Source organism: Triturus cristatus, chromosome 8 (genome assembly GCF_964204655.1).
Source record: "Triturus cristatus chromosome 8, aTriCri1.1, whole genome shotgun sequence".
In the NCBI taxonomy this organism is placed as follows: domain Eukaryota; kingdom Metazoa; phylum Chordata; class Amphibia; order Caudata; family Salamandridae; genus Triturus; species Triturus cristatus.
In genome coordinates, this window is record NC_140591.1 from 602,584,571 (window position 1) to 602,610,721 (window position 26,151).

At 52.6% G+C, this 26,151-nt stretch overlaps 1 protein-coding gene across 15 annotated transcripts in view; it reads right to left on the reverse strand.

The window, feature by feature from the left end:
- Positions 1-26,151, reverse strand: part of MYCBP2 (MYC binding protein 2) — a 1,771,217-nt gene that overhangs the window by 1,375,372 nt on the left and 369,694 nt on the right. For all 15 annotated transcript variants that reach the window (XM_085622060.1, XM_085622057.1, XM_085622054.1 and 12 more), the window contains 2 exons: positions 23,759-23,840; positions 23,119-23,236 (listed from right to left, as the gene is read on the reverse strand). In XM_085622060.1, the coding sequence (XP_085478186.1) occupies positions 23,119-23,236; positions 23,759-23,840 (200 nt within the window). The remainder of the gene's footprint in view (positions 1-23,118; positions 23,237-23,758; positions 23,841-26,151) is intronic.

The following is a 26,151-nucleotide window of genomic DNA, read 5'->3' on the forward strand; positions in this document are numbered from 1 at the left end:
CCGACCCCGGCTCCGGACAGGCGACCGCCTGCCCTGGAGCCCGGGGTGTGCTCAAAGCAGGGCTATGAGCACCGGCAACCACCTGCGGCGCCACAGGGGGCCCAGAGGCGCCGTCGGTCGTAGACGGGGACCCAGCTGGGCCGTGCCCTAACGACTCCACGTGGACCGTAGAGGGGGACCCAACCAGGCCACACCCTAACGGCACCATATCGCCGACGTTCCTGGGGGGGCAAAAACTCAAATGGCGCCGGGGGCGAACCCGCCGGCGATCCCACAAGAAGCGGAGGCCCCGAGGATGCCCCAGGAATGGGAGAGGACCCAAGGGAGACCTGCAGATACGTGGCATATGCCTCTATTAGGGCCTGAGTCGCCCCCACACCCGGACAAGGCGGCTAGAGGAGGGGGCGACTGTCGGGAGAGCATGTCCGGAATGTTCTGGGAACCAGTGCCCCTGACAACAGAAGAAGGGGAGGTCGAAGACCTCTGCGACAAGCGCCTCGACTTACCAAGTGGCAAACGACGGCCCCGGACCCCGGTGGGCAAACAACGGTGGAACCGGACAGTAGAGGGACATGCAGTTGATGAAGAGGCCGGGGGAGAGACGACTCCGACCGGGACAGCCGTGCCGAGAGAAGCTTCATACGGTGCTCCCGCCAAGACTTTGGCTTCAGGTGTTGGCAGGCTACGCAGTCAGTGGAGTCATGGTGCTCGCCCACACACCACATACAAATAAGACGCGGGTCCGTCGAGGACATCAGTCGTGCACAGGAATTACAAGTTTTAAAGCCCGAAGGCATCGCACACTGTTCCTGACGCGAAGCGTCGACAAGGAGGCCTGAAAACAGGCCAGAGGAACCGCTCACTCCCGATCCGCGTTGCGCATGGAAAAGAAGGAAACTGACGTCAGCGCGCCGGGAGGGACTTATATGACCTCACTGACGTCACATACTTGGATGACGTCAGGGCGGGGTGGTGTGGCGCCGTCCCCCTGGCGCTCAGAGGTGCTGCTGCAAAACATTTCCGGATCCAGTCTGACGCCTGGGGATATTTTAAGTTAAGTAATCTGCGGCTAGATGTCTATCAGATAAGGTACCGCATTCATGCACAGTTGATCAGGCGAAAGGTGCAAATAGTTTTTATACAGGAAACGCACTTAAACGCAGCCAAATCCGGCAAACTCCGGAAAAAACGGAGAGGTCAATTGTACAATACAACATATTCTGCATTCGCGAGGGGAGCCACAGTATGGATTAGAGCAGGGGTCCCTTTCAAGCTACAAGAGTAACGTATAGATGGGGAAGGGGGGAGGCAGATATGTGTAGTTAAAAGGAGAGCTGGATAGACTGTGGGTGGTGGGCAGTATCTATGCTCCCAATTCAGAACAAGAGGTATTTCTAAAGAAAGTATGCACAGCCCTAGCTGACTGGGTACAACACCCATGGATTCTGGGTGGGGACTATAACACAGTCCTAAATATACAACTAGATAGATCGCACCCACCACTAAGAGGACCAACAGCAATACGTCAGACCAAAGCACTGGAAACCGGGGAGCAAGGTAGACCCTGACAGATGCATGGCGCAGTAAAAATGCATTAACACATGAATACTCCTTTTACTCCCAGATACATGCACTGCACACACAAATAGACAGTATCTTATGCTCCCCTGCCCTATTATGGGAGGTTCTGGACATTACATACAAGGGCAAAACATTATTTGTGGTCGGGTCCCCACTCCGGTCCCGACGTGGAGATTTAACCCCCAATTACTTGAGGATGGTGCCTTTAAAGTACAGATATCAGGCGTGATTAACAATTTCTTCTCCCATAACACTGGCACTGCATCCTACCCCCTTGTGGAATGGGAGGCGTTCAAGGTGGGGGGTGAGGGGCAAAACAATCTGTGCAACAGTAGGGGTAAGACAAATCATTGGGCATTCTGGGAATACTATGAGCACCTATATAATGGCCCTACACAGGAAATCTGAGGCTTCCTCCTGGGAGTGCAATTGCCCACTTTAACAGTAACAGATAAAGGAGCACTGAAATTATCGATCGCTGCAGCGGAAATCAAGAAGGCAATCCGGGACCTCCCACGGAATAAAACTCCGGGGTTGGATGGCCTTCCTATAGAGCTATATGCAACATATGTACGAGTTACTTACCTTCAGTAATGATGTATCTGGTAGAGACGATTCTAGCCGCAGATTCCTTCACGTAGAATTATCCCCAGGCGTGAGACTGGATCCGGAAACTTTTGCCACAGCATCCCTGCGTGCCGGGGGGGCGGGGCGACATCAGCCGACTCCACCCAGGTGTTTTCCGCGTACGTGATGTCAGCAAGGTCACATAAGACCCGCCCCGCCTACGTCCGTTTTCTTCTGAGAACTTTTCCGCACCACAACGCGGAATCACCAGATAAAAAACTGTGGGAGCATGGGAACAGTGTGCGAAGAGCAGAAAAGTTGGAAAGAAACGGTGACTAACACCACCACCAGGGTAGTGCCAACACCGCAAACCCCAAGGGCAGGGAAAGAAGAAAGAAGAAGAAGCAGAAACCTGGCAACAACCCTGCCCGCACATAGACAACCTCCCATCCCTGTGCCAAAAAGGGAAGAACTGTGAGAAAGTGCCATATTTCTTGCATGGTATCCCCCTACTTTTTGCTGAATTGCTGAATGTTCTTTGACTGAGTGTGCCCTGGACTCCTGCCAATCAGGTGCCCAGGGCCTATGTTCCTTCCCTAAAAACCTCGAACCCAAATTGGCAAACCCTGGCCACATGTCAGCCCCTGGTAAATGGTACCCTAGGTACCCAGGGCCTTGTGACCAGGGAAGGCCTCTAAGGACTGCAGCACTCATTGCGCCACCCTTAGAGGCCCTGTACACTAACACACTAACACACTAACTAACACACTAACTAACACACTAACTAACACACTAACTAACACACTAACTAACACACTAACTAACATACTAACTAACATACTAACTAACATACTAACTAACATACTAACTAACATACTAACTAACACACTAACTAACACTAACTAACACACTAACTAACACTAACTAACACACTAACTAACCACACACACACACACACCCACACCCCCCCCTCCCCTTTTGCAGGCTGAGTGTCTGGGTACAAGACAAAACAAAGTCGACATGGCACGCATCCCTGTGTGCCATGCCCACAACCTACACTGCCCTGGCATACATCAGCCACCCCTCTAGCTGGGTGCCCTATGCCAGTGGTGTGGGCACAGGATAATGAGCCCTGTGCCCAGGTCCAGTCCTGAGCACTGTAAGTGCAGTGCTGCCATTTAAGAGTCCATGGTGCTGAGAGCTCGTCAAACACGAACTCCACAGCAACATAATGGCAACACTGAAGACTGAGAAGTTTAGTATCAAACTTCTCAGCACATTAAACCCACACTGATGCCAGTGTGGGATTCAATGTACAAGGCACTACAGAGGACATCTTAGAGATGCCCCCTGAAACCTAACCTACAATCCACGTCCGGTCTGGGAGGCTGCTTAGGCTGCCACACAGCATATATGTTGCTGGACCCCTGGGTAGGAGAACCCCCGCTCTCCTGGGCCTGCAACAATGCATATCCTGGGCGAGGTGCTGGGTCTCCTCCCCCAGGATGGACAGGGGGAAGCTTCAAAGGCATGCCGCCTCTGTGAGCTTCCCCAGGCCACTTGCTGCCCCCACTCTGGCAGGAAGACTGGACGGAAATCCCACATAATGACAGGGGATGTGCCAGCCTGCCAACCCCACCCCTCAGGTGGGGGAGGCGGGGTGAAGCACATCTCCGGGCGCTCGCCATCTTGAAGATGGGAGGCCCTACCCAATCAGGACTAGGCTACTGCCCCTTCCCACAGGAGAGTGGCAGGATAGGGGGTGTACCCACCCCAGGGCAGGGACCCATACCTACCTGTAACGCCCCTAAATCTAGTATTTAGGGGCACCCTGAACCTTACTTCCTTAGATTCCAGATTCCGAAAAACAAAGAAGAGCAAGAAGAAAGAAGACCTGCTGTGCAGCTGCTAAGAAGAGGAACACACCAACTGCTTTGGCCCCAGCTCTACCGGCCTGTCGACCCTTGAACCTGCTCCTGCTACATCCCGGCACCTCTTGGGGCCAGCAACATCACCAAACCCCAGAGGACCTGGCTACCTTGCGACTCTGAGCACCTGGGACTCCCATGAGCAGTGGCTCTGCTCAAAACCAGTTTCTAACCCCCTGGCATCAGCCCGGAACCGCGAACCCTGCACACACTGCACCCGCCAAACTTGGCCTGTGCCGGAGTGAACAAAGACCCCGAGGATGCCCCCCCGGCGACTGTGACCCCAAATCCGGCATCCAAGGACTAACTCAACGCTCCTGACTATGCCTGCAGCCTCAGAACCAGGTACCCCCCCCCCCCAACCGCGATCAAACTGCGGCCCCCTGTGCCCAACTCCTGGGTACCTACCTATCCTCCAACTACCCAACTTACCTCTCAAAGTGGTGGTGGCACCTGAAGAATATTCGTCCCCGAGCTTGCAGCCTTTGTTCATCCAGGAGCTTTCCCATTGAAATCCATTGAGCGCCCGAAGGCTCAAAAGCACCCTGCACCCAGCCGCCCGAGTGGCCCTGGCAGTGTAACCTCTACTCCTATCTACTTCCCCATTTGCCCTGAGCAAGTGACCAGGGGCCCAGCTCCGACAGCCACGTGGCCTGCTAGTCAGCAGCCACCAAACAACGCCCCCCTGCCTCCCATAGGATAACATTGGGCCTAACTCACTCTGCACCCGGCTGCCCCTGTGCGGCTGAGGGTATAACAACTGTACTTATCTGACCCTGGGAGACCTGAGTATGTGCTCAGAACCTTAACTCCGCCAGTCGAGTACTTACCCAAAAGCCGATAACTCAATTTTCCTCCATAGGGTAACATTGACCGTTTCTTCTGAAATTTCTTCTAAGTGTGGAGTTTCTAAATCTTAAAATATTCACCTAAAATCAACCAAGTAACGAAAACACTCACCTGCTATTAGGAGAGATTCCAGTGCTGGATCTTGGTGCCCAGCACTGACCCTGAAAAGTACTCACAACTGTACTTACCATTAACCCAATTTTCTTCCATAGGAAATCATTGAATGTTTTTCCGTGAAATTTCTTGTAAGTGTCGATTTTTGCAAACTACACATATTCTTTAAAAATCAGACCAACTGTGAAAACGTAATTGCTTACCTGTTTTAGATAGAGGTCCAGGTACTGAGCCTAGGAGCCCAGTACTGGATTAAAAAAGTAACACTAGGGGGAGGAGCCTAGCGCGCAACCAAGATGGCCGCGTAGGTGCGAGGCTCCCGAGGACCTCCGCGACCTCCTGAATTAATCCTGGCGATATCCTGTCCTTGTTGAGGGGACTGTGTCGGTGAACCCGAGCTGAGGCGCCACCCGTTTTTTGGGCTCGAATCGGAACCCGAACACCGGTGGGAGCATCGATTGAAGGTTGCGGCCTTCTCCTCGCCAGCCCCCCGGATTGGAGTAGTGGGGCGATCCGGGGACGAAGTGAATAACAGCGGCGAGCGGGGCTGGGCGACTCGCGTACCCCGCACTTTCACTTTCGCTTTTGCGCCCTCCTTGCCTCAGGCGGGGTCGGGCTGCGGAGCGGGGTGCGGTGGTGTTGCCTTGTCCAGGTGCCCGGCTGACCCGCCGGCGGTGGGTTGACCCACGGCCCGGTGGTCGCCCCCGCCCCCCCCCCCGGACACCCGTGATTTGGTGTGGCGGCCCGTTTGGAGATCTTGGCACGACGGTGGAAGGGCCAGCATGTCCACCAAACAAGATGGCGACCGGGCGAAGATGAAGACAACCCGCCGTGGCGCGGCGCACCAGGCCAATAGTATGGATCGCTATACGCTCCAGAAGGGTTCTCCGGAGACATCGCGGTCATCCCTGGTGGGCCCGACGGAGGCGCCTGCCCAACCGGTGGATCTGACCCTCCGGGACGTCATGGGCGCCATCGCAGAGATGAAGGCCTCAGTGGACCAGCGTTTCGATACCTTGGCGCAAAAAATTGACTCGGTCCTGGTGGATGTGGGCCTTGTGAGGGCAGACTTGTCAAAAACGAACGACCGAGTTGACTCCCTGGCCCACACCACAACGGGCCTCACTACGGACGTGGTGGCCCTCCAGAAGGAGGTGCGCCGGCTTGGCCAGGCGAGCGCCCTGATGGACCGGCGACTGGAGGATTCCGAGGGTCGGGCCCGGAGGAACAATGTTCGCATTATTGGTGTGCCGGAGGGCCGAGAGGCGGAGGCGGCAGATCTCTTCGTGGAAGAACTGATCCTGACTCATCTCCAGCCCCGGGGGCTGAGTAAGCTTTTTGCGGTGGAGCGTGCCCACCGGGTCCCTGGGGGCCGCCCTAAGACCGGTGCACCGCCGCGACCTATTATTGCCCGGTTATTTAATTTCCGGGACAGAGACGCCATCCTCCAGACCTCCAGGCAACAGGGACCGGTCAGGCTGGACAACATGGATGTACACTTCTACCCAGACTTTACTCCGGCGGTCCAGAAGCAGCGACAGAGCTTTCTTGGTATTAAACGTCGCCTAAGGGACCTAAACCTCAAGTACTCAATGCTCTTTCCGGCTAAGCTGAGGGTGGAGGTGGATGGCCGTACGCACTTCTTCGACCGGCCCGAGGTGGCTGGGGACTGGTTAGATACTTTGCCTGGAGATCGGGGTGGGGGGGGCGCGGCTGGCGGGGAGGGCCCGCCGGATCAGAATTGAGGGGTGACTGTATAGGCCTTGCTCTGGATATTGTTCCTTTACCAAATATTGCTTTCGTATGTTCCCCTCCCATGGAGGTCGGGTGGGGTCTGCTGGGGGCTTCCCTCCTCCTCGGGGGGACTAGTTAGTACTTAGCTATGGGGCGACAGGCACACTGCACTTTGGGGGGGCTGTCTGGGCTCATGCAGGGGTGCAGGGAGGGGGGAGTTCTGTTGGGACCGGGGGGTGGGGGGGGTGTGTTTGTTAGCACCGCAAGGCAAACCCGCAACTGTTTTGTTGTTTTTAAGATGCTCGGTGGGGGGCGACCGATTGTTTTGACGTATGATGGGGGGTAGGGATTTGATTGTGTTGTCATGGAATGTTAACGGCCTGGGGGATAGGATTAAGCGTGGTGTGGTCCTGCAGTATTTAAAACGTATTTCTCCAGATGTTGTCTTCCTGCAGGAGACACACCTTATAGGTAACACCTTTCATGCAATGAATCGGCGGGGATATCGTTTGGCGGCCCACTCCGGCTTCACTTCGGGCTCGCGGGGGGTGGGTATTATGGTCAAGAACTCGCTCCCGTTGGAGATTGACGAGGTGCGCCATGATGAGAGGGGACGTTACACTGTTCTGGTGGGACGAATGGAGGGTAGAGTGTTTATCTTTATATCAGTGTACGTCCCGCCTGGGCTACAAGCCACTACATTTGCGGACCTGGGGCGCCTCCTTCTGGACCTTCCGGGTGGCCTGTTGGTGGTTGGAGGGGACTTTAACGCGGTTGCCTCTGGGTCTATGGATCGCCATCCCCCTAGGGACCTCCCCCGGGCACAGGCGTGGCTGCCCGGCCTTTTAGACACGCTGGGCCTGGTGGATTGCTGGCGCTTAAAGCATCCCGTATTGCAACAGTACACCTTCCACTCGGGGGCCCATGGTAGCCTCTCGCGGCTTGATTACATCCTTGTCCCGGCGGCCCAGGCAGGGAGGGTGGGGGAGGTGCGCCATTTGGCACGGGGTATCTCAGACCACTCCCCATTGTTGTTGCATTTCGATGTCTTCCCGAGGGGGGAGGGCAGGGTGGCCCCGATCAATGCATGGTATTTGCGCGACCCCACCATTCGTGCCGACTTGATCAAATCCTTACAGCGCTATTTCGATGAGAATGTGGGGTCGGTCCCGTCTGCCATCTCCCTGTGGGGGGCTTTCAAGGTGGTTCTTAGAGGGGAGGCCCTCTCCTTTATTTCCAATGCCCGGCGGCGCGAGCGGGAGGAGGTGACCCGGGTTGAGGCCGAGATTGCAGAACTGGAGGGTGACCTGGGGAGCGGGGTAACAGACGCCAAGTTGCATGTTTTGCACTTAAAGCAGGCGGCCTACCGGGCCCTCGTCACGGAGGCGGCCAGGGGCCTCAGTAGAGAGCAGCAGGGGCGATTGTATGATGTGGGTGACAAGGCTGGCAAATTGATTGCGTGGTTGGACAAGAGGGAAAGAGCGAGCCGCGTGGTGCCTTTGATTGAGAGCGTGGATGGTGTGTGCGTCACTGAGCCGGAAGCCATTGTCTCCTGCTTCGCGGATTATTTCCGCGAAGTCTACTCCCCGGTTTCTCCCTGCTCGGAGGAAGATTCCCATGCCTTGCTTCGGGACATCGCACTGCCCTCCCTTACAGTGGAGGACAGGGATTCGCTGGATGCCCCGCCCACCTCGGACGAAATTGCCTCGGCTATTCGCTCGGTTGCATCCGGCAAGGCCATGGGCCCCAATGGTATTCCCATTGAGCTATACAAGCTACGCCCGGATGTGTTGGCGCCCCACCTGCGCGCGATGTTCCTTGCGGCCCACTCGCAGGGCTCCCTCCCGCCAGACCAGCGTCTGGCTACAATTGTGGTGATCCATAAGGAGGGGAAGCCCCGTGAGCGGGTCACATCCTATAGGCCGATTTCGCTTCTGAACGCGGAGCCCAAAATCCTCGCCAAGGTGTTGGCCAACCGGTTGGTTGGCGTGGTGGGCGATTTGGTCCACCAAGACCAATCGGGCTTTATACCACACCGCAACACGGCGCTTAATCTGCGGCGCTTACACGGGGTGCTCGCGCGTGTCCCATTTGTGCGGGAGCCGGCCATCTTGGCGTCCTTGGACGCCACCATGGCGTTTGATACGCTCGAATGGCCATATATTTGGGCGATGCTGGCGAAGTTTGGGTTCGGCCCGGGTTTCGTCAGCTGGGTCAAATTGCTATATTCGGGCCCGTTGGCGCAGGTGGTGGTGAATGGGCGAGTATCTGCCCCATTCGCGCTGGGGCGGGGCACGCGACAGGGTTGTCCCCTGTCGCCTCTCCTGTTCGCCCTGGCCATGGAGCCCCTGGCGGAGTGGTTACGGTGGCACCCTTCTATCCGTGGTCTCCGCTGGACCCCCGAGCATGAGGACCGCGTGTCCCTCTATGCTGACGATATCCTTTTGTATCTCGCCTCCCCGCGCAAGTCACTGATCGTCCTGGTTGATGTTTTGCGCTCCTTCGGTCGCAACTCAGGCCTGGTCATCAACTGGGCGAAATCCTGTGTCTATGTGCTCTCCGGGGAGGCCCCGGTCTTGCCACGGGACTGTCCGATCCAGATTGCCTCCCAGGGTTTCCGGTACCTGGGTATATATATCACTCTTGACCCGGAGGCCCGCTATGAGCGGAACTTGCTGCCCCCCCTCCAGCGTCTGAGGGAGGACGTGGTGCGCTGGCGGCGTCTGCCGCTCTCGCCGCTCGGCCGAGCGGCCTTATTTAAAATGATGTCCCTGCCGCGCTTCCTCTACGCCCTCCAGAATACCATGGACCTGGTCCCGGCACGCTACTTTCGCGAGGTGGAGGGCCTCCAGCGGCGCCTGTTCTGGGACGGGAGGCCGCGTATTGCTCTGGCTAAATTGACGCTCCCGTGGTACGATGGAGGGGTCGCCCTCCCGGACATCAAACGGTATTACTGGGCCTCCCAACTAGCTGCAATTAATCATGGCCTTTACGGGCCCGCCTTGAACCCGGCATTTGAGATGGACAGGACGCTTCTGCCCGGTGGCGATTATAATCGAGCGCTCTACTCTGGCGCGCCCGACTCCCGTTTGACGGGACCGACGCGTGTCATGGTGCGTGTCTGGCACGCGGCTAATGCAGCTATGGGGTGGAAGGACCGTTTGACCCGAGCGTCTCCGCTGTACGCATCTGAGAGGTTGGGCTCCCTGTGGACGTCGAAGGGCTTCGAGAAGTGGGACACGATCGGAATCAGCACGGTGGGAGATCTCTGGACGAGGGGGGGATTCAAAACTTTTGAGACGCTGCAGGCGGAGTTTCAGCTGCAGGGCAGTGAGTACTTTCGGTACCTACAGGTCCGCCATGCGCTGGGCTCCGTCTTCCCGGATGTTGCATCCATTCCGGAGTCTTCCCCCCTGGAGGACAGAGTGCTAGATGGCCATGTCCCGGACAGCACGATCTCCCTCATATACAAAAAATTGATTAACGATAGATCGTGTCTGCTGACTAGTCTCCGCGAGGCTTGGGTTGCCGACGGGCTGGAGCTGGACGACGAGGATTGGGTCTCCGCGGTGGCCTCTCCGAAAGAGGTGGCCATCCCGGCTCGCCTTCGTTTCGTCCAGCTCAAGATCCTTCACCGGGTCTACGTGACGGGGCCAAGGCTTTTACGTATGGGTTTTGCCGGTGATGGAATGTGTAAGCGTGGCTGTGGTGCGTTGGCGACTTTCATGCATATACTGTGGGAGTGCCCGAAGGTGGAGCGATTCTGGCGTGGTGTGCATGAGGTTCTACGAATGGTTACGCGTGTCGCGCTGCTGCCTGAAGCGAGGAGATGCTTGCTGAATGTCTGGGAACCAAATGACTACTCGGTCCCGCAGGCGCGGTGGGTGACTCTGGGATACATGATAGCCAAGCGTGATATTGCCCAATTGTGGGGATCCCAGAGGCCCCCTGCGGTGTCGGCCTGGAAAGAGCATATGGATTGGTGTATGTTTCGTGAAAAGGTGGTGTATGTGGCGAGGGGTAAGCCTGGGGCGTGGATGAAACTCTGGGGCCCCTGGAACGCCTACCGCGGGGGTATTTGTGAGCCGCCGCTGCTACCGGCGGCCTCGCCGGCTCCGTCCCCCTAGATGGCGCCCCTCCCTTGGCCGCGGGCGCGCGGTCCCCCAGTCCCTGATCTACTCCCGTCCCCCTCCTCAGAATCTTGCTGCTGGTTTGGATCCCCCACTTATGGAGCACGTGTTGTCACTTTGGATCGAGGGTTGCCTTGCGGTTGTGGTTTGTTTACGTTGTTTTGCGTTAAGAAAATGGAACCGTACTGTGGGCATGGAGCTGTGAGGCCTGCACCATTGATCGCTCCTGTCTTCCTACTGTGCACCGCTGAGAAAGCTTTTTGCTGTATGTATGTAATATGCTTTTAATGCTCTAGCGGCCGGCCGTGTGGTTGTAGGCCCATACCTGTAACTTCTATAAACTGCAATAAACGGTTTCAAAAAAAACAAAAAAAAAAAAAACAAAAAAAAAGTAACACTAACATACCATACCTTTAACTTGAATTCTCTCCCATAGGGAATCATTGACTGTTTTTCTATGAAATTTCTTCTAAGTCTCAACTTTTAAAATAGCTAAATATTGCCTAAAAATCACAACAGTAAGTCGACTTTTATCACTTGTTTCTAAGAACTGTCCCAGGCCTGAATCTAGGATCCAGTCCTGGGGTTACAAAAGTAATCGTGAAAGTAATCTATTGCAAATAACTTAAAACTTCCATTGAGCTCAATGTATTATTGTGTCTGAAATTGTGTTGCCTATTGCAACAACCTGTAACTACTACCTACAAAAGTGAATTGCATATTGCAAAAGTATTTAGCTAAACCATCTCATTCTGAGAAAGTATATTTTAATACCTGTTGTTGGTTCTAAAATAAAACAATTTTTTTTTATATAAACCATTGGCCTAGAGTTCAGTTATTGAGTGTGTGAGACCATTTGCGGACTGAGTGTGTACAACAAATGCTTTACACTGTCCTCTGATACTGCCTTACTGCTCGACCAAGCTACCACTTTAGAGAGTAAGGTTATATCTAACTTTAGCCTCTGCCAAACCTCTGGGGACTGTGGACTCTGTACACACTGTACCTATTTGGGAACAGTATATACACAGCCACTTTCTCACAAGAACAGGCATAAGTCATGGCACACGGAGGAAGCCCACCACCCTCTTCCTGAGCAAGGAAGGGGACCATTCCCAAGACGGACAGGGACAACAAACCACCAAGCCACCCCAACCTAGAGGGCAACCACCCACAAGTCAAGGGCAAGACATAGCCAGAGGACCCTCAAACCAGAGGACAGCAATGGAAGGGAGGGAGGGGAGTGAGGACAAGGATAGAAGCGAACCCCACCCCCAAACCTGGAGAAGCCAGAGCAGCAGGGCACCAGCGCACTGAAACCCCATCCTCCAAAGAATCAAGGGAGGAAGGAACCGCCCCCAGCCGGAAACGCCCGTCAAGAACAAGGAAGGTACTCACAGGAGGCACAGCCCCTACCGGGTGGCGAGTACCACAGACCAACCGAAGGGTCCTCGCAGAATAGGGGAGGAAGGGCGGGCCGTGAAGGAATCTGCGGCTAGAATAGTCTCTACCAGATACATCGTTACTGAAGGTAAGTAACGACTAGTTTCTTACCTGTCGGTGTAGTTTTGCAGCTTGAAGATCTTTCTGGATTCACTATGCTGTGCATTATTCCGCGGTCTGGTGGTTGGGTCCGGAATCGTAGTCTTTCTTTTGTCTTTTTTTTTTTTTTGTAGCCCAGGTGGGTGTCGACGTCCCACCATTTGGTGTACTTCTCGTGACGTCGGCATGCTTCCATGCCATCTTCGGGTTCTTTTTTCCCTTTTTTTTTTTTTTTAACCCTAGGTGTTCTTTAGTATTTTCCTTTTTCAATGTATCCACTTTCAGTATTCTTTTGTTCTTTTACCCTCTGTCCTTCCACCTTCCTCTCCTGCCTCATCTTTCTGGCGGAGGTGGGTGGGTTCGCTAGTGAATCCAGAAAGATATTCAAGCTGCAAAACTACACCGACAGGTAAGAAACTATTCGTTTTGCAGCGTGAATCTTTCTGGATTCACTATGCTGTGCATAGACTTTGTAGCGGTTAGTCATCTTTGTGGCGGCTGGGTGGAAGATGAGCGTTGGTCGTTGAATATATGTTTAAAAACCTTTTGCACTACTTGTGCTTCCTTGTTCATTTGTATATCCACACAGTAGTGCTTAGTGAACGTATGCACTGAAGCCCATGTTGCTGCCAGGCATATGTCTTGAATGGGTGTGTTTGCCAGAAAGGCAATCGTTGCTCCCTTCTTTCTTGTGGAGTGGGCCCGTGCCTCCTCCGTTAGCTCCTGCCCTGCCTGTTTGTGGCAGAATTGTATCGTTAGTGCGATCCATCGCGCGATGGTGCTTTTTGTTACTTGTCTACCCAGGAAGCTGGTTGCGAAGGACACAAAAAACTGCTTGCTTTTCCTGTGCTCCTTTGTTCTCTCGATGTAGTGCATCACCACTCTTCTAGCGTCTCGAGTGTGTAGTGCCCTCTCTGCGCTTGTGACTGGGTTTTGAAAGCAACTAGGTATTTGTATAGTTTGGTTCATATGGAATGCTGACACGACATTAGTCATGAAGTGTGGGTCAGTCCTCATTACGACTCGGTCCTTGTGCATTTGGATGTAGGGCTCTTGCAGCGTTAACGCTTGCAGTTCGCTCACTCTACCAGAAAGGCTGTTTTCATTGTCAGCATTTGTAGTGAGGCCTTGTGGATGGGCTCAAAGGGCGCCTTCATAAGTTCCGTAAGGACTATGTTGAGGTTCCATGCCGGCGGCGGAATCCTATTTGGTGGCGCTATCCTTTTTGCCCCCTCCAGGAATCTCTTTACTACTCATGACGTAAAGAAACTTTCTCCCGTCTCACCTCGTGTGTAGGCCACAATCGCCGCTAGGTGGACTCTTAGCGAAGACGAACATAGTTTGGCTTTTAGTAGATGCGTGAGGTATCTAAGCACCGTTGACTCCCTTGTCAACTTATTTTGCAGTTTATTTTTTCTGCACCACAGAGTGAACCTCTTCCACTTTTCCCCATAGCATTTCCGTGTGGTCGGTCTCCTTGCCTCCCGGAGTACTCGCATAGTGCTTGAAGTAGCTTAAGGTGTGCAAACTCAATATCTTCAGAAGCCATGCCGCTAGGCAGAGGCTCTCTGGCTCTGGGTGTAGAACTTCTCCGTTCTGCATGGAGAGCAAGTCTTTTCTTTTGGTGAACTTGTGTGGTGGCCCCTGTGCCATTTCCACTATTTGCGAGTACCATGTCTGTCTTGCCCACAGTGTTGCCACTAGGATCAGCGTCATGTTGCTGGTCCTGCACTTGTTGAGTACCCTGTGTATCAGTGGTATCGGTGGAAAAGCGTAGGCAAATGTTCTTGACAAACTTATCCATAGGGCATTCCCCTGGGATAGTTTTCCTGCTTGTCTGGATGCGAAGTTTTGGCATTTTGCATTCAGGTGTGTTGCAAACAGGTCTATTGTCGGTGTGCCCCACCTCTTGAATAGTTTTTGCGTTTCCTGCCCATTGAGTTCCCACTCGTGGGATGCTGAAGTCTGCCTGCTGAGCCAGTCTGCTTCTACATTGTCCTTCCCCGGTAGGTGTATGGCCAGCAGGTCTATTTTGAGCGTGATGGCCCATCTCCAAATTTCCTGAGCCAGGTTGGACAGGGGAAACGATTGTGTCCCTCCCTGCTTGTTTATGTAGAACATAGTTGTAGTATTGTCCGTTTGTATCAACACCCTTTGGTTGTACAGTTTTTTCTGGAAGGCCTTCAGTGCTAGCAGTACGGTCTTTAATTCCAGATAGTTGATGTGTCTGACCGCATCTGCTGGAGTCCACAGACCCCTCACTCTGAGCTTGTTCATATGTGCTCCCCATCCTATCTGGGATGCGTCTGTGGTGATGGTCACTGTTGGGCTTGGTGGTCTTAAGGGCTTCCCTATTGTTATGTTCTCCCTGTTCCACCATGCTATCTCTTCTTACACTGCATGCGTTACAACCACTAGATCCTCCCAACTTCTGTTTGCTTGTGACCATTGCTGTTGCAGCCATTCCTGGAATGGTCTCATGTGTAGGCGCACATTGGGAACTAGGTGAATGCATGACGCCATCATCCCCATGATCTGGCTCGCTGTTCACTGTCAGAGCTCGCCCCTTCTGGTAGAGGCGCGTCTCCTTCAGCAGGGCTAGTGTCCTTTTCTCGCTGGGCATCACCGTTCTCTTTACGGTGTTGATCTGCACCCCCAGGAAGATCTTCACTTGTTCTGGTTCCATTGATGATTTCCCCCAGTGTATTGAGAACCCCAGCTTTGTTAGTGTTCTTGTGACACGCTGTGCGTGTTCCTCGCATTTTTCGCGTGTACTTGCCTTTATTAGCCAGTCGTCGAGGTAAGGATACACGTGAATCCCTTCCCTCCGCAGGTACGCTGCTACTGCTGCAAGGCATTTGGTGAAAACCCATGGTGCGGACTTTAGACCGAATGCCAAGGTCGTGAATTGGTAGTGATCCTTGTTGATGGTGAACCTTAACAGATTCTTGTGCTGCCTGTTCATTGGGATGTGCAGGTAGGCATCCTTGAGATCCACGGTGGACATGAAGTCTCCGTCTCTTATCTGTGGGAGTAATTCTTGTAGGGATGTCATTTTGAATATTTGCGTCCTTACGTACTTGTTTAGGAATCGTAGACCCAGGATGGGTCTTAGTGTTTCGTCCACCTTTGGTACCAGGAAGTAGTTTGAGTACACTCCCTTGTTCCTTTCTTTGAATGGTACTGGTTCTATGGCCTCCTTTTGGAGTAGCTGTAGTGCTTCCTCTACGAGTTGCGCTAGCTCTTGTCCTGAGTGTTCCCTTCTCTTTGGTTTTTTGTTTGGAGGTCTCCTTTCCAACTCTATGCAGTATCCGTACTGTATGATGTTGAGTATCCATTTGTCTGTTATTTTTCCCCATTCTTGGAGGAAAAATCTGAGTCTGCCGCCCACCGGTGTTGCATGCTCGTAGGTGTTTGGTTCGTGTAACCCTCTTTTGTTGGTTCCTTTTTGCTCTACCCTTGGAGGGATGCTGTGGGTGAGCACTCTCCTCCGTGCGAAGTCACTTTGAGGTGGGTTTGTCTCCCCCTCTTCTTCTTTGGCCTCGTCCGTTTCCCCTACTGCGAAAGGACTGGCCCCGAGGCTGGTACTGCCAGTTCTGTTTCTGCTGCCCCTGTTGCCCGTGACCCTCGCCTTGCTGGAATGTTTGATGTGACGTTCCCGGCTGGTTTCCTCCCCTTCCGTAAGGTCTCCGTGTCGGGGTACCTCTTCTCATCCCTCTGAATTGCAGGGCCCCCATGGACCTCGCCGTCTCATTCTCTTTGAGTTGGGTGAGTTTCTCATCGACTGGTGCCCCGAACAGCGTTTCTCCGTTGAAAGGGGTGTTCAGGATGTTGTTCTGTACCTCTTGCTTGAATCCTGAAATTCTGAGCCAGGCCTGTCTCCTTTCAGTGATTCCTATTGCCATCAGTCTGCTTGATGTCTCTGCCCCGTCCAACGCTGTTTTAAGGCATGAATTTGCTATATTCTTCCCCTCTTCCACTAGATGCGAAGCTCTTTGTTGGTATTGCTCGGGGAGATGCTTGATTAGGTCCCCCATTTCGTCCCAATGTTGGTACTGGTGCCTGTTCAGTAGTGCATTGGAGTTGGCCATGCGCCAGTGCATTGCCGCGTTTCTCTCTATTTTTCTGCCAGTGAGGTCCATCCTTCTGCTCTCCTTGTCAAGAGGTGGTCCAGAGGTTGCCGGAACATTGGCCCTCTTTCTGTCTGTAGATGCGATAATGGAGTCTGCTGTGACAGATCCCTTGATGTATGGAGGGTCCTGAGAGGAATGTTTATATTTTTTCTCTGTTCTGGGTGTGATGGATCTGCATGTTGCAGGGTCCTTGAACGCCTCCTTCCCCTGGTTCATGACACTCTGAAGCATGGGGAGGAACTGGCTCCTAGTTTGGATGGGGAGCAGTGTCTCGAGTAAAAAGTCCGCTTTCGTTTTTTCCTCCTCTAGTTTCACGCCAAAAGCTGCAGCTGCGCTCTTTACGACCATGTTGTAAGCCCCAATATCATCTGGCAGCGAAGACCTCGAAGGATAAGTCTCCACGGGCTCTTCTGGATTTTCGGCGTCCAGGTCCTGCGTCGTCGACGGCGCCGAGCCGTAGTTCGATTGCTATTCCTCCTCTTCTTCTCCCTCATAGTAGAGATCATCTTCCTCTTCTTCGGGAGTTTGAATGCTCTTTGGCGTCAAACTCGTCCTGCTCTTCGACCTCGACGATAACCGTCGGTGGTTTCGTTGGGATTGTGAATTTCTTCATCTTCTCGTCGAACTCCTTCTTCCTTTGAAGGATGCTCTCCATCTCCGCCTCGAGCCTTCACTTTTTCTTCTCCATTTCGGAGGCATGTTCGGCGTCGAGCGCTGGCCTTTTCGACGGAGCTTGTGTCGACGCGACCTTGTCCGTCGTCGAACGCCCAACGGCCTGTTTCGACAAACTTTGGTTTTCGGCAGCCTTCGGCACCTGGGAGTCCTTCTTGAAGGATCCGCTGGGCCTTTCGTCCGTGGATCCACTCGCGGTCGTCGAAATTTTCAGCGCCGGTGTTCCTTTCGAGGACTTAGACTCTGGTTTCGAGAGTCAGTCTCTGTTTTTCGGGGCCCTTTCGGGGTTTTTGTGCTTGACGTCTCTCCTACCTTGTCAGACGTCTTCTTATCGGTCTCTGCGACCGTGAAGTCGTCAGGTCCCTCGGCGACGTTGTCTTCGTCGGTGGAGAAGCCCAGGTCGTACAGAGACGGGGCTTTACCCTTGCCTTCCATGTTGTAGTTGGCTCTCCTCTGCTCTCTCACCCGGAGTGTCTTCGGTGTGAAGGCGGAGCAGGCGTTGCAGTCTTTGCTCTCGTGGTCGAGTGGCAGGCAAATGTTGCAGACCGGATGTTGGTCCTTCTGCGCGTACTTGTGGTGGCAGTTACGGCAGAATTTAAATGGTTTTTTTGTCCATTCCTGCGCTCAGTGTCCCTGAGTGCGCATTCTCCGTTGGACATCGAAGATCGAGGTTCTCCTCCTTCTTCGTCATCCCCGCTCGATGTCCTTCCTGTCTGTAGTCTCCTTTAATTTACCTTCGATGAAACTCGTGCTCTGCTTCTTTCTTCGTTAAAAAACTCTGGAGCTTTTCGGTGACGATCCAGACACAACGGCGGAAAAAAGAATCTGAAGATGGCGCCCCAAGGTGGGACTTCCGCAGGAAGCATGCCGACGTCACGAGAAGTACACCAAATGGTAGGACGTCGACGCCCACCTGGGCTACAAAAAAAAAAAAAAGACAAAAGAAAGACTACGATTCCGGACCCAACCACCAGACCGTGGAATAATGCACAGCATAGTGAATCCAGAAAGATTCACGCTGCAAAACTCGTACATCTGATAGAGACTACTAGCCGCAGATTCCTTCACGTAGAATAGATACCCTAGCAATACCCCCGGGGAAGGAGGGTCTGCGAAAGGACCCCAGCAGCCAATACAGAGCAGAGGGCCCCACAGGGGACCAGATCTGTGGACTAGGTAGAACCTCGCCCCTGCCAGGCCAAGGGAACCCCCACAAGCAGAACCCCACTGACCCCTAGGGGACGTAGGAGTGAAAAAAGGCTGAAGAGGCTCGCACACCCACAGCAGAGGAACCAAGGGCAAGGGCTGAGAGGCCGAAGCACCGCACTCCCCCACAAGGCAGCACAGCTTCCGTCGAATGCCAAGACAGAAGAAGCCTAGAGAGCCCAAGGAAACGAGGGAGAAGAAGGCAAGCCCACTCCAGATATAGAGCATCCTGTCAGCCAGAACAATGCCGGCAGTCAAGGTCAGAAGCAAGAAGAACAGCTCGAGGCCCCAGGACGACCAAGCAGGCAACGCCTAGTAAGGGACATCCCAGACCGCAGAACGTAAGCAGGGAGAGAAGGAGAGGCCCGGACCACCACCACGAGTGGCCGCGCACACTACCCCAGGGAGCAAAGCAACCTACGGAAACACCAAGGAGAACAGGTACCCAAAGGCGACCAGAACCCTCCAGCAGAGCATAAGCCATATGACAGCTACCATAACCCCACATAGGGCACGTGAAGTCCCAATATAGGGGAACCCTCTTTGGAAGAACTTCCGCAGCAGAGGGAGAAACAACAGAACCACGGGGAAAAAAAATATCCCCGCAACAGGCTTGACAGCAGTCCAAGCAAAGCAGAAGACCCAATCTCAGGGCCAAGTCTGCGCAACAACTCCTGCAGAGCTCACACGCAACAACAGCAAGAAGGGGCCATCCAGCAGCCAACAATGCCAAAGTCACAAGAAAGGACGTAATCGGCCAGAAAAACATACTCCGCAACCATAACCACCGGCCTAAGAAGACCTAAAGGCAACCCTAGCTCAGAAGTCACTGAGGAGGGGATGGAGGAGGACGGAGCCTTGCCAAGAGCCTCTGGAGTCGACCGGGGCATGAAACAGACTGCCATCAAATGGGAGATCAATGAGCCTCTCCCGAATATTTTCAGGGAAAACGCCGTCCCGAAGCTAAGCATGGCGACGGAGAGTGACTGAGGAAGCCATGGCCCGGCCCAGCGCCTCAGAGACGTCTAGAGTGGAGCTGAGAATAAACGCCGCAAGCTCCCAGCCATCCAACGCATGGTGCCGCAAATCCACCTGAGCAGACTCCTGGGACGCTGCAGACCCCAGAGACTCAGCCGAGTCCCACAAACAGGAGGAGGCCCTAGCCAGCACACTCAAGGTGTTAAGGGCCCGCAGGGCCGCTCTGGTCAAGGCGAAAATGTTGCGTCCAAGTGTCCAGCCAGTGGGCCTCCCTGGACGGCGGAGCCAACAGGGGCGGTAGGGAGGAAAAAGCAGTCCGCAGAAGGGAACTGGCGGCTGAGGGGTGAACGGACAGGCAAGCCGGGTCACGCGGCGGCGGAAGGTGCCGATGCAGAAGATGCGGAGGCACCGGGTACCCGGAGGCAGGACGCCTCCAAGCCCCTGTCAAGGCAGAAAAGAGCGAACCTTCAAAGGGAAGCAAGATTTCCCTTCCACCAGAGCCCTGGTGGAGGACCTCCAACAGATGGTCCACCGGAAAGTAAGCCACCGGGTCGCCCATGCGTAGGATGCCCACAGCCATGGACACCGCGTGAGTGAAGGCCGCACCCGCATCCGTAGGGCCCCGCGGTGGAGAAAGCAACTCCTCTGTGGGCGACGGCTGCAAACTAAGGCAGCCGTCCCCGAGGCCAAGCGGGGAGGGCAAGGGCCAGACCTGGAAGTCAGGAGGTGCCGAAGAATGAGAGACCTGCCGCTCCTCCGACGGACACTCCTGCCGCAGAAAGGGCGAGCAGCCACCCTTAGACGCCGGTGAAAAAGACACCACACGGCGATCAAGTCTCCAGGGAGGACGATACCAAAATGCAGCCTGCCTCCGGAGAAGGAGCGTCCGAAGACATCTGCCATACGACCCCTCTGCGGAGCCGTGGAGTCCGCTGCTTGAGGCAGGACACCGGCGCCATCTGGCGTCGACAGGCAAGGGACCTCCAAGTCACCCTGCACCGGAGACCGGAGTGGGGACCGGAGTAGAGCTGGAGTCGCACCGACTTTGGAGCGGCGCCAGGACGGCGCCGGCCCGACCCCCGCCGAGGCAACCTCCTGCGTGGGGGAACAGGATGGGCCCGGGGAGGAGCCTGAAGCCCTCCGCCGTCCAGGAGGCGGCGAGGGTCGCCCGGCAACCCCCATGGTGGAACCAGGGACGATACAACCTCCAACTCGCCCTCCAATGAGGCAGCCGCCTGTGAGGAAGTACGGGAGGGGCCCGGAGAGGGGTGAGGGGTCTGCCCTCGACCCGGAGCGGGACGAGGAGGGGCCACTGACCCCTGTGGCTTCGCACGGTCCAGCTGCTGCCGGCGCCGTAGCGGCGTCACCTCGGCCTTAAGACAGGACCACCCTGCCAAGAGACCGAGAGTGGTCCGGGGATGCGACCCGAGCCCCGTCGACCTCCCGCGACACCACAGGGACCCCGGCGGGGGTTTGCGGCGAGGCAGAGACGCCGTGGCCTGAAGGAGGTGCCCCAGAGGAGTGACACCCTAACAGCACCACATCCTCCAAGCCTGGATCCTACCCAGTCGGCGCTGGAGCCACCAGCGGCACCGCGGAGGGCCCTGCGCGAGGCGAGGGATCCACCGACGCCCCAGGAGGGGAAGGAGAAGACGCCAGCGAGGCCTGCAAAGCCGCCGCGTAAGTCTCCATTTGGACTCTCGATGCCCCAACACCGGGAAACGGTGGATAGGACGATACGCGGAGCCGCATCACCCGCGGAGAGTCCATGCCCCCAGTAGGCCGAGAACCAGCCCCCCCGAGACAAAATGCAACACTTGCCCACCGGGGAGCAACGCTCACGTGACATCGGAGAAAGGCGAGGACGACGATCACGGCCGGACCTGAAGCCGTCTGCCGAAGCAGACCAAGGGGAGGACGTCGACCTGGAGAGACACGCCGAGAGAAGTTTCATGGGGCGCTCCCGCCCGACTTCGGCTTCAACTTTTGGCACGCCGCACAATCCGAGGTGCCGTGATCCTCCCCCAAACACCACATGCAAATGAGGTGAGGGTCCGTCGCCGACATAAGACGCCCACAAAACGTGCAAGTTTTAAAGCCCGAAGGCATTCGCACACTGCTCCCACCAAAAAGGAATGGAAGAAAGGGAGGCCTGAAACAGGCCCGTAGCAAGGAACGAATCCGCGTAGCACGCGGAAAAGGGAAAAACGGACGTAGGTGCGCCGGGGCGGGTCTTATGTGACCTCGCTGACGTCACGTACGCGGACGACACCTGGGCGGAGTAGCGTGATGTCGCCCCGCCCCCGGCGCGCAGGGATGCTGTGGCAAAAGTTTCTGGATGCAGTCTCACGCCTGGGGATAATTCTACGTGAAGGCATCTGCGGCTAGTAGTCTCTATCAGATATAACAATATTTCCTTTAATATGAGCCTAGATTATGTCCTGCCCCTTGCATTCAGGTCAGATGACGACAATCTGCACACACTATTGTTGTTCAGAGGCTGTGGAGTTTTAAAAACAACCTCGACCAATCAGGGTGTGGCGCTTCTACTACTGAGGGCTTGCTTAATTGTTTGGTGTCCACCACCAGCTCTACTGGCTCGCAAGTCGGACATGGTGTCCTTGTGCTTAGCAGAGGGTGTGTGCAAACCTGCAGAAAAACAAATAGATAACGTGTGCAGCACTTGCAGTGTGAAACAGAGAACTGCGGACGCTGTGCTGTTTTTAAACAGCCTCCACCAACCAGTGCTACTCATGAGGCTTAGTACCACTGTTCAGTCTTCAACGCCTGCTCTACGGGCTCTACAGACAGACCTAGTGTGTGCCTAAGCAGCAGGGCTGTAGGAAACTTGAAGGGCAACATAAAGGTAAAGTGTGCAGTACTTGCAGAGTAAATAAAACAAACTTTTCTTTCAAAGGAGCCTCATTGATAGTATTGACCTAGTAATTCAAAGAATTAGAGAGCTCAGAATAGAAATACATTTATTTGGAATGCATTGTATCGATTAATGTTGTATCAATTGTGTGACTGGAAAGCTTTCACAAACTACTAATGGTAAAAACATCAAGCAAACTACTTCAAGTAACTATTATCTGACCATAAATCAAGATACAAGCAGGACCTGTGGAAATAAAACTCACTAAGCATCTGTTTTTTCAGCAAGCCACAGCTCAAAAAACTATACTGCTGTAAAAGCTTGGTTACTTTAAACATAGCAAACTGTCAGACACTGTTGGAACCTAATTAGCATACAAACATATTCCCTTCTCTTTAAGGCCCATTGGTATGATAGAGGTTCACTGGAAAACATGGAAAGAAATACGAGATGCTGAAATCAAATATTTTCAATGCCCTAGTAGCAAGTTAAAAAAAAGAAAAACTCAAAATATCTCCTATAATGGGATGTACATGACAACTCTAAACTCGCATGAAAACTAGGACAACCTCTGAACTAAATGACAACTGTAAAGGGTATGGCAGTGCCTAAATATTGACAACAGAAGAGGTTTACTGCTTCAAAAGCCTGAATGCAAAGAAGCATCACCTGGATAGATTTATGGTAATATAATAGAATGCTGGAAGACAATTCACAGTTATTGAACTTTAGCCAAGCATAATGTGTCAAAATGATGAAGTGCAATGACAAGACAGAATACCAGAAGGGTAAAAGGAAAAATGCCTTACAGAAAAACTTCCAAACGTGAAGACCTGTCCGTCCATTAAGAGAACTGCGGTGTGGTTGCTCCCTGCTGTCACCTGCGTGCAGGGTCCAGGTAAAGCCTGCACAAGTGTGGGACATCCCCTGCATAGAGAAAAATACAGCTATGAATGCATGGGACTCTCATTGTAATGCAGAGTTTGCCATATCTTACCTGACACGAATATGGTTTTGCAAAGTTAGAAAAAGATCTGTACTACAATATATTTTGAAGTGTTCACCAAAACAATATAAGAAATAACATAACAGGTAAAAGATTAACTTATTTTGCAGTAATACTACTGCCTAGTGCATACTAATTTGAAGGGTGAACTCTGAGGAAGAAAGATGCAGAAGAAATTGTGAAATGTATTAGTTTTTATATAGAATACTACAAGTAACTCGCTATAACAGCAAGGCAAATGGTTCAGAAATACCATTAGGCAACTTCATTGGGAAAGAGGTTGGATTGAAGAGAAAAAATTTGGCAACACATTACACCTCCAAGGTTTACATGGATTGACACGTAAAATCACACATTCACTGTTTTACATAACAAAAGCACTTCACATCATCGCTATTTCTCACTGAACCTACGGTAGCATTTCATAAACATCCACAATATACCTCGAGTTAACATCTCCATGGCCGAGCTGTCCATGTTGGCCATATCCAAACGTGTAAACATCACCATTTTCCATTAGAACCACTGTAAAACACAAAACAGGAACAATGTCTGTTAAAAAAGGCTTTCAAAATCGGAGCAAGATTCTTCAATAAAATGACGAGTGTCGAGCCTGTGATACATGAATTCAGCAGTATACTCATTCATTTCAGAGTGCACATCAAACTGTACATTTGATTAGCACAGACCAGGTCATTTTTGCAAACCCAGAACAGGAGAAAGACTGCAGCAGTAGTTCTGCGATAGTAAGATGTATAAATTAAGAATTGGCCAATTTACAAAAACGAAAATGGCATTCTTGTGGCTGCAGTAGTATTTCTGAGCAACATGAGAATGCCCTGCCCATCCAAGAACATTAGGGTGGGCATTTTATCCTAGAGTTAGATTGTTCCTTGACTACACAGACTTTAGAATCTAGGACGTGCTTTAAGTGCATTTTCTAGTGGCACCTGATCTGAAATGTTTATCTTACACATCGTTTATATATTCTGCTTTCATTTACCAAAGCAAGTTCAAGGCCTCCAATCTCAAATGAAACCCATCGTCTATTTTTCTCACGGCTAACGTTTAGAGAAAAAGACACGGCTCGCCCTCATGCCGTTCAAATAGAACTATATGAGTATGTTGTACTTCATGTAGAAAATATGTACAAATGAAACAGATCCTGCAATTGCTGCTGAGGTACTGGGTACGGGCAATGCAATACTTCTATAGTCGCTACCACCACTGACACTTACCAACATTGGAAATGCCAATTGGCCTGGCTTTAAAGGAATATCGCTTGGGAATGTGAAGCATGACCAGTAATTAGCACGGGGATGGATAGGAAGCAAAGAACTGTAGAATAATATTGGTGAAAGTTAAAAGGTCGAGTGACAGTTGCACTGCCAAACCAGACAAATATCAATGTAGGTTATTGACTGCCCTCCACCCATCTGTGCTGATGCCGGAGAAAAACACCATAAATTATGTGGTTATCTAAGACACTTTAATAGCATTAAAATGTCATGTCTGTGCCCCTAAACGTTCAAGCACAGGCAGCTGGATAAATAAACAAAATAATCGCAGGAGGGCAAGCAATTTGTTTTGCGAAGCACACAACTTCTGCCCAATGAGAACATGCACTCCTGGCTCCCAACATGTGGACAGAGCCAAAGCCCCTCTCTAGAGATGCTCACAAAATTGTCTAGTGGCGGCTGCGCTGTCAATCCAGATAAAAAAATACAGGTATAAAAGCTCAGATGTCACCACCAATGCCCATGTGCTTGTTCAACACAGGCCAGCTAAATCCTGCCGACTACATCAGAATACACACATTACACAAGTTAAACCACACCTTAAACCTGTGCCAACATACATGTACTAGACAGAGAGGTTCTGCTACTAGCAGATGCATATCCCTTCAGACTGATGCAAGAGCACAGGTACACATACAGAGGCAGCAATCACCAGAATTTAAGGATTACACAGCACAGAAGTAGACCCAGCCAACCCTGCATGGAGACAGATATTACAAACACTTTTCTACAGCTGATAAAATAATGATTATGGTGCTACTGCCAGAATTCAGGATCAAGACTCGTGCACTGCCAGACTACAGAAACTACACAGGTGAGAGGAGCTACACGTCATATGCTGCCACCATTGCGACAGCAGTCACTGTAACAACCACATATTTCTTTGTACTGCTGCTACCTTACTACCAGGGTAAAGTTAGATTTGACAAACACTACCAGAATGCAGAACTTACAGAAACCAAACCGTCCTCCAGAGCTACCAAAAGACCAAGCTGTATTAGATCAGAGACACTGTCTGAATACACGTACTGCACAACTGAGACAAACACCACCACTACAAGAGATAAAAGCAGAATTTATGTCATAAAGATCCTTCTACTGCTGCCAGGATACAGGTGGTACGTGGTCAAATAGAACTTGCTGCTCCTTCTAGAACAAAGGAACTGCAAAGGTCAAACATTCCATGCCACTCTTACCAGAAAGCAGCTACTACACAGGCGAAAGAAAACCCTCTTGCCACTGGCTAAACACAGACAATAAGTAACAAAATATACTCCCATGACTGCCAAGATGCAAACAGACTTACATAGATTCGATAAAACTGGTCACTATGAGATCACTATAAGATTGGTATTCTCTCATTACGACTCCTGGTAATCTTTTACAGGATGGGCTTTCGTACCAAGCCAGCACCCTCAAGAACTTGTGGGATGCACACTTTCACAATCTTGCTCTCCCTTTACACACCTTTTTCAGTAGCCACTTTAAAACGGACTATGTCTCCATCACAAAAAACTAATTCCAACACTCAAAGATGC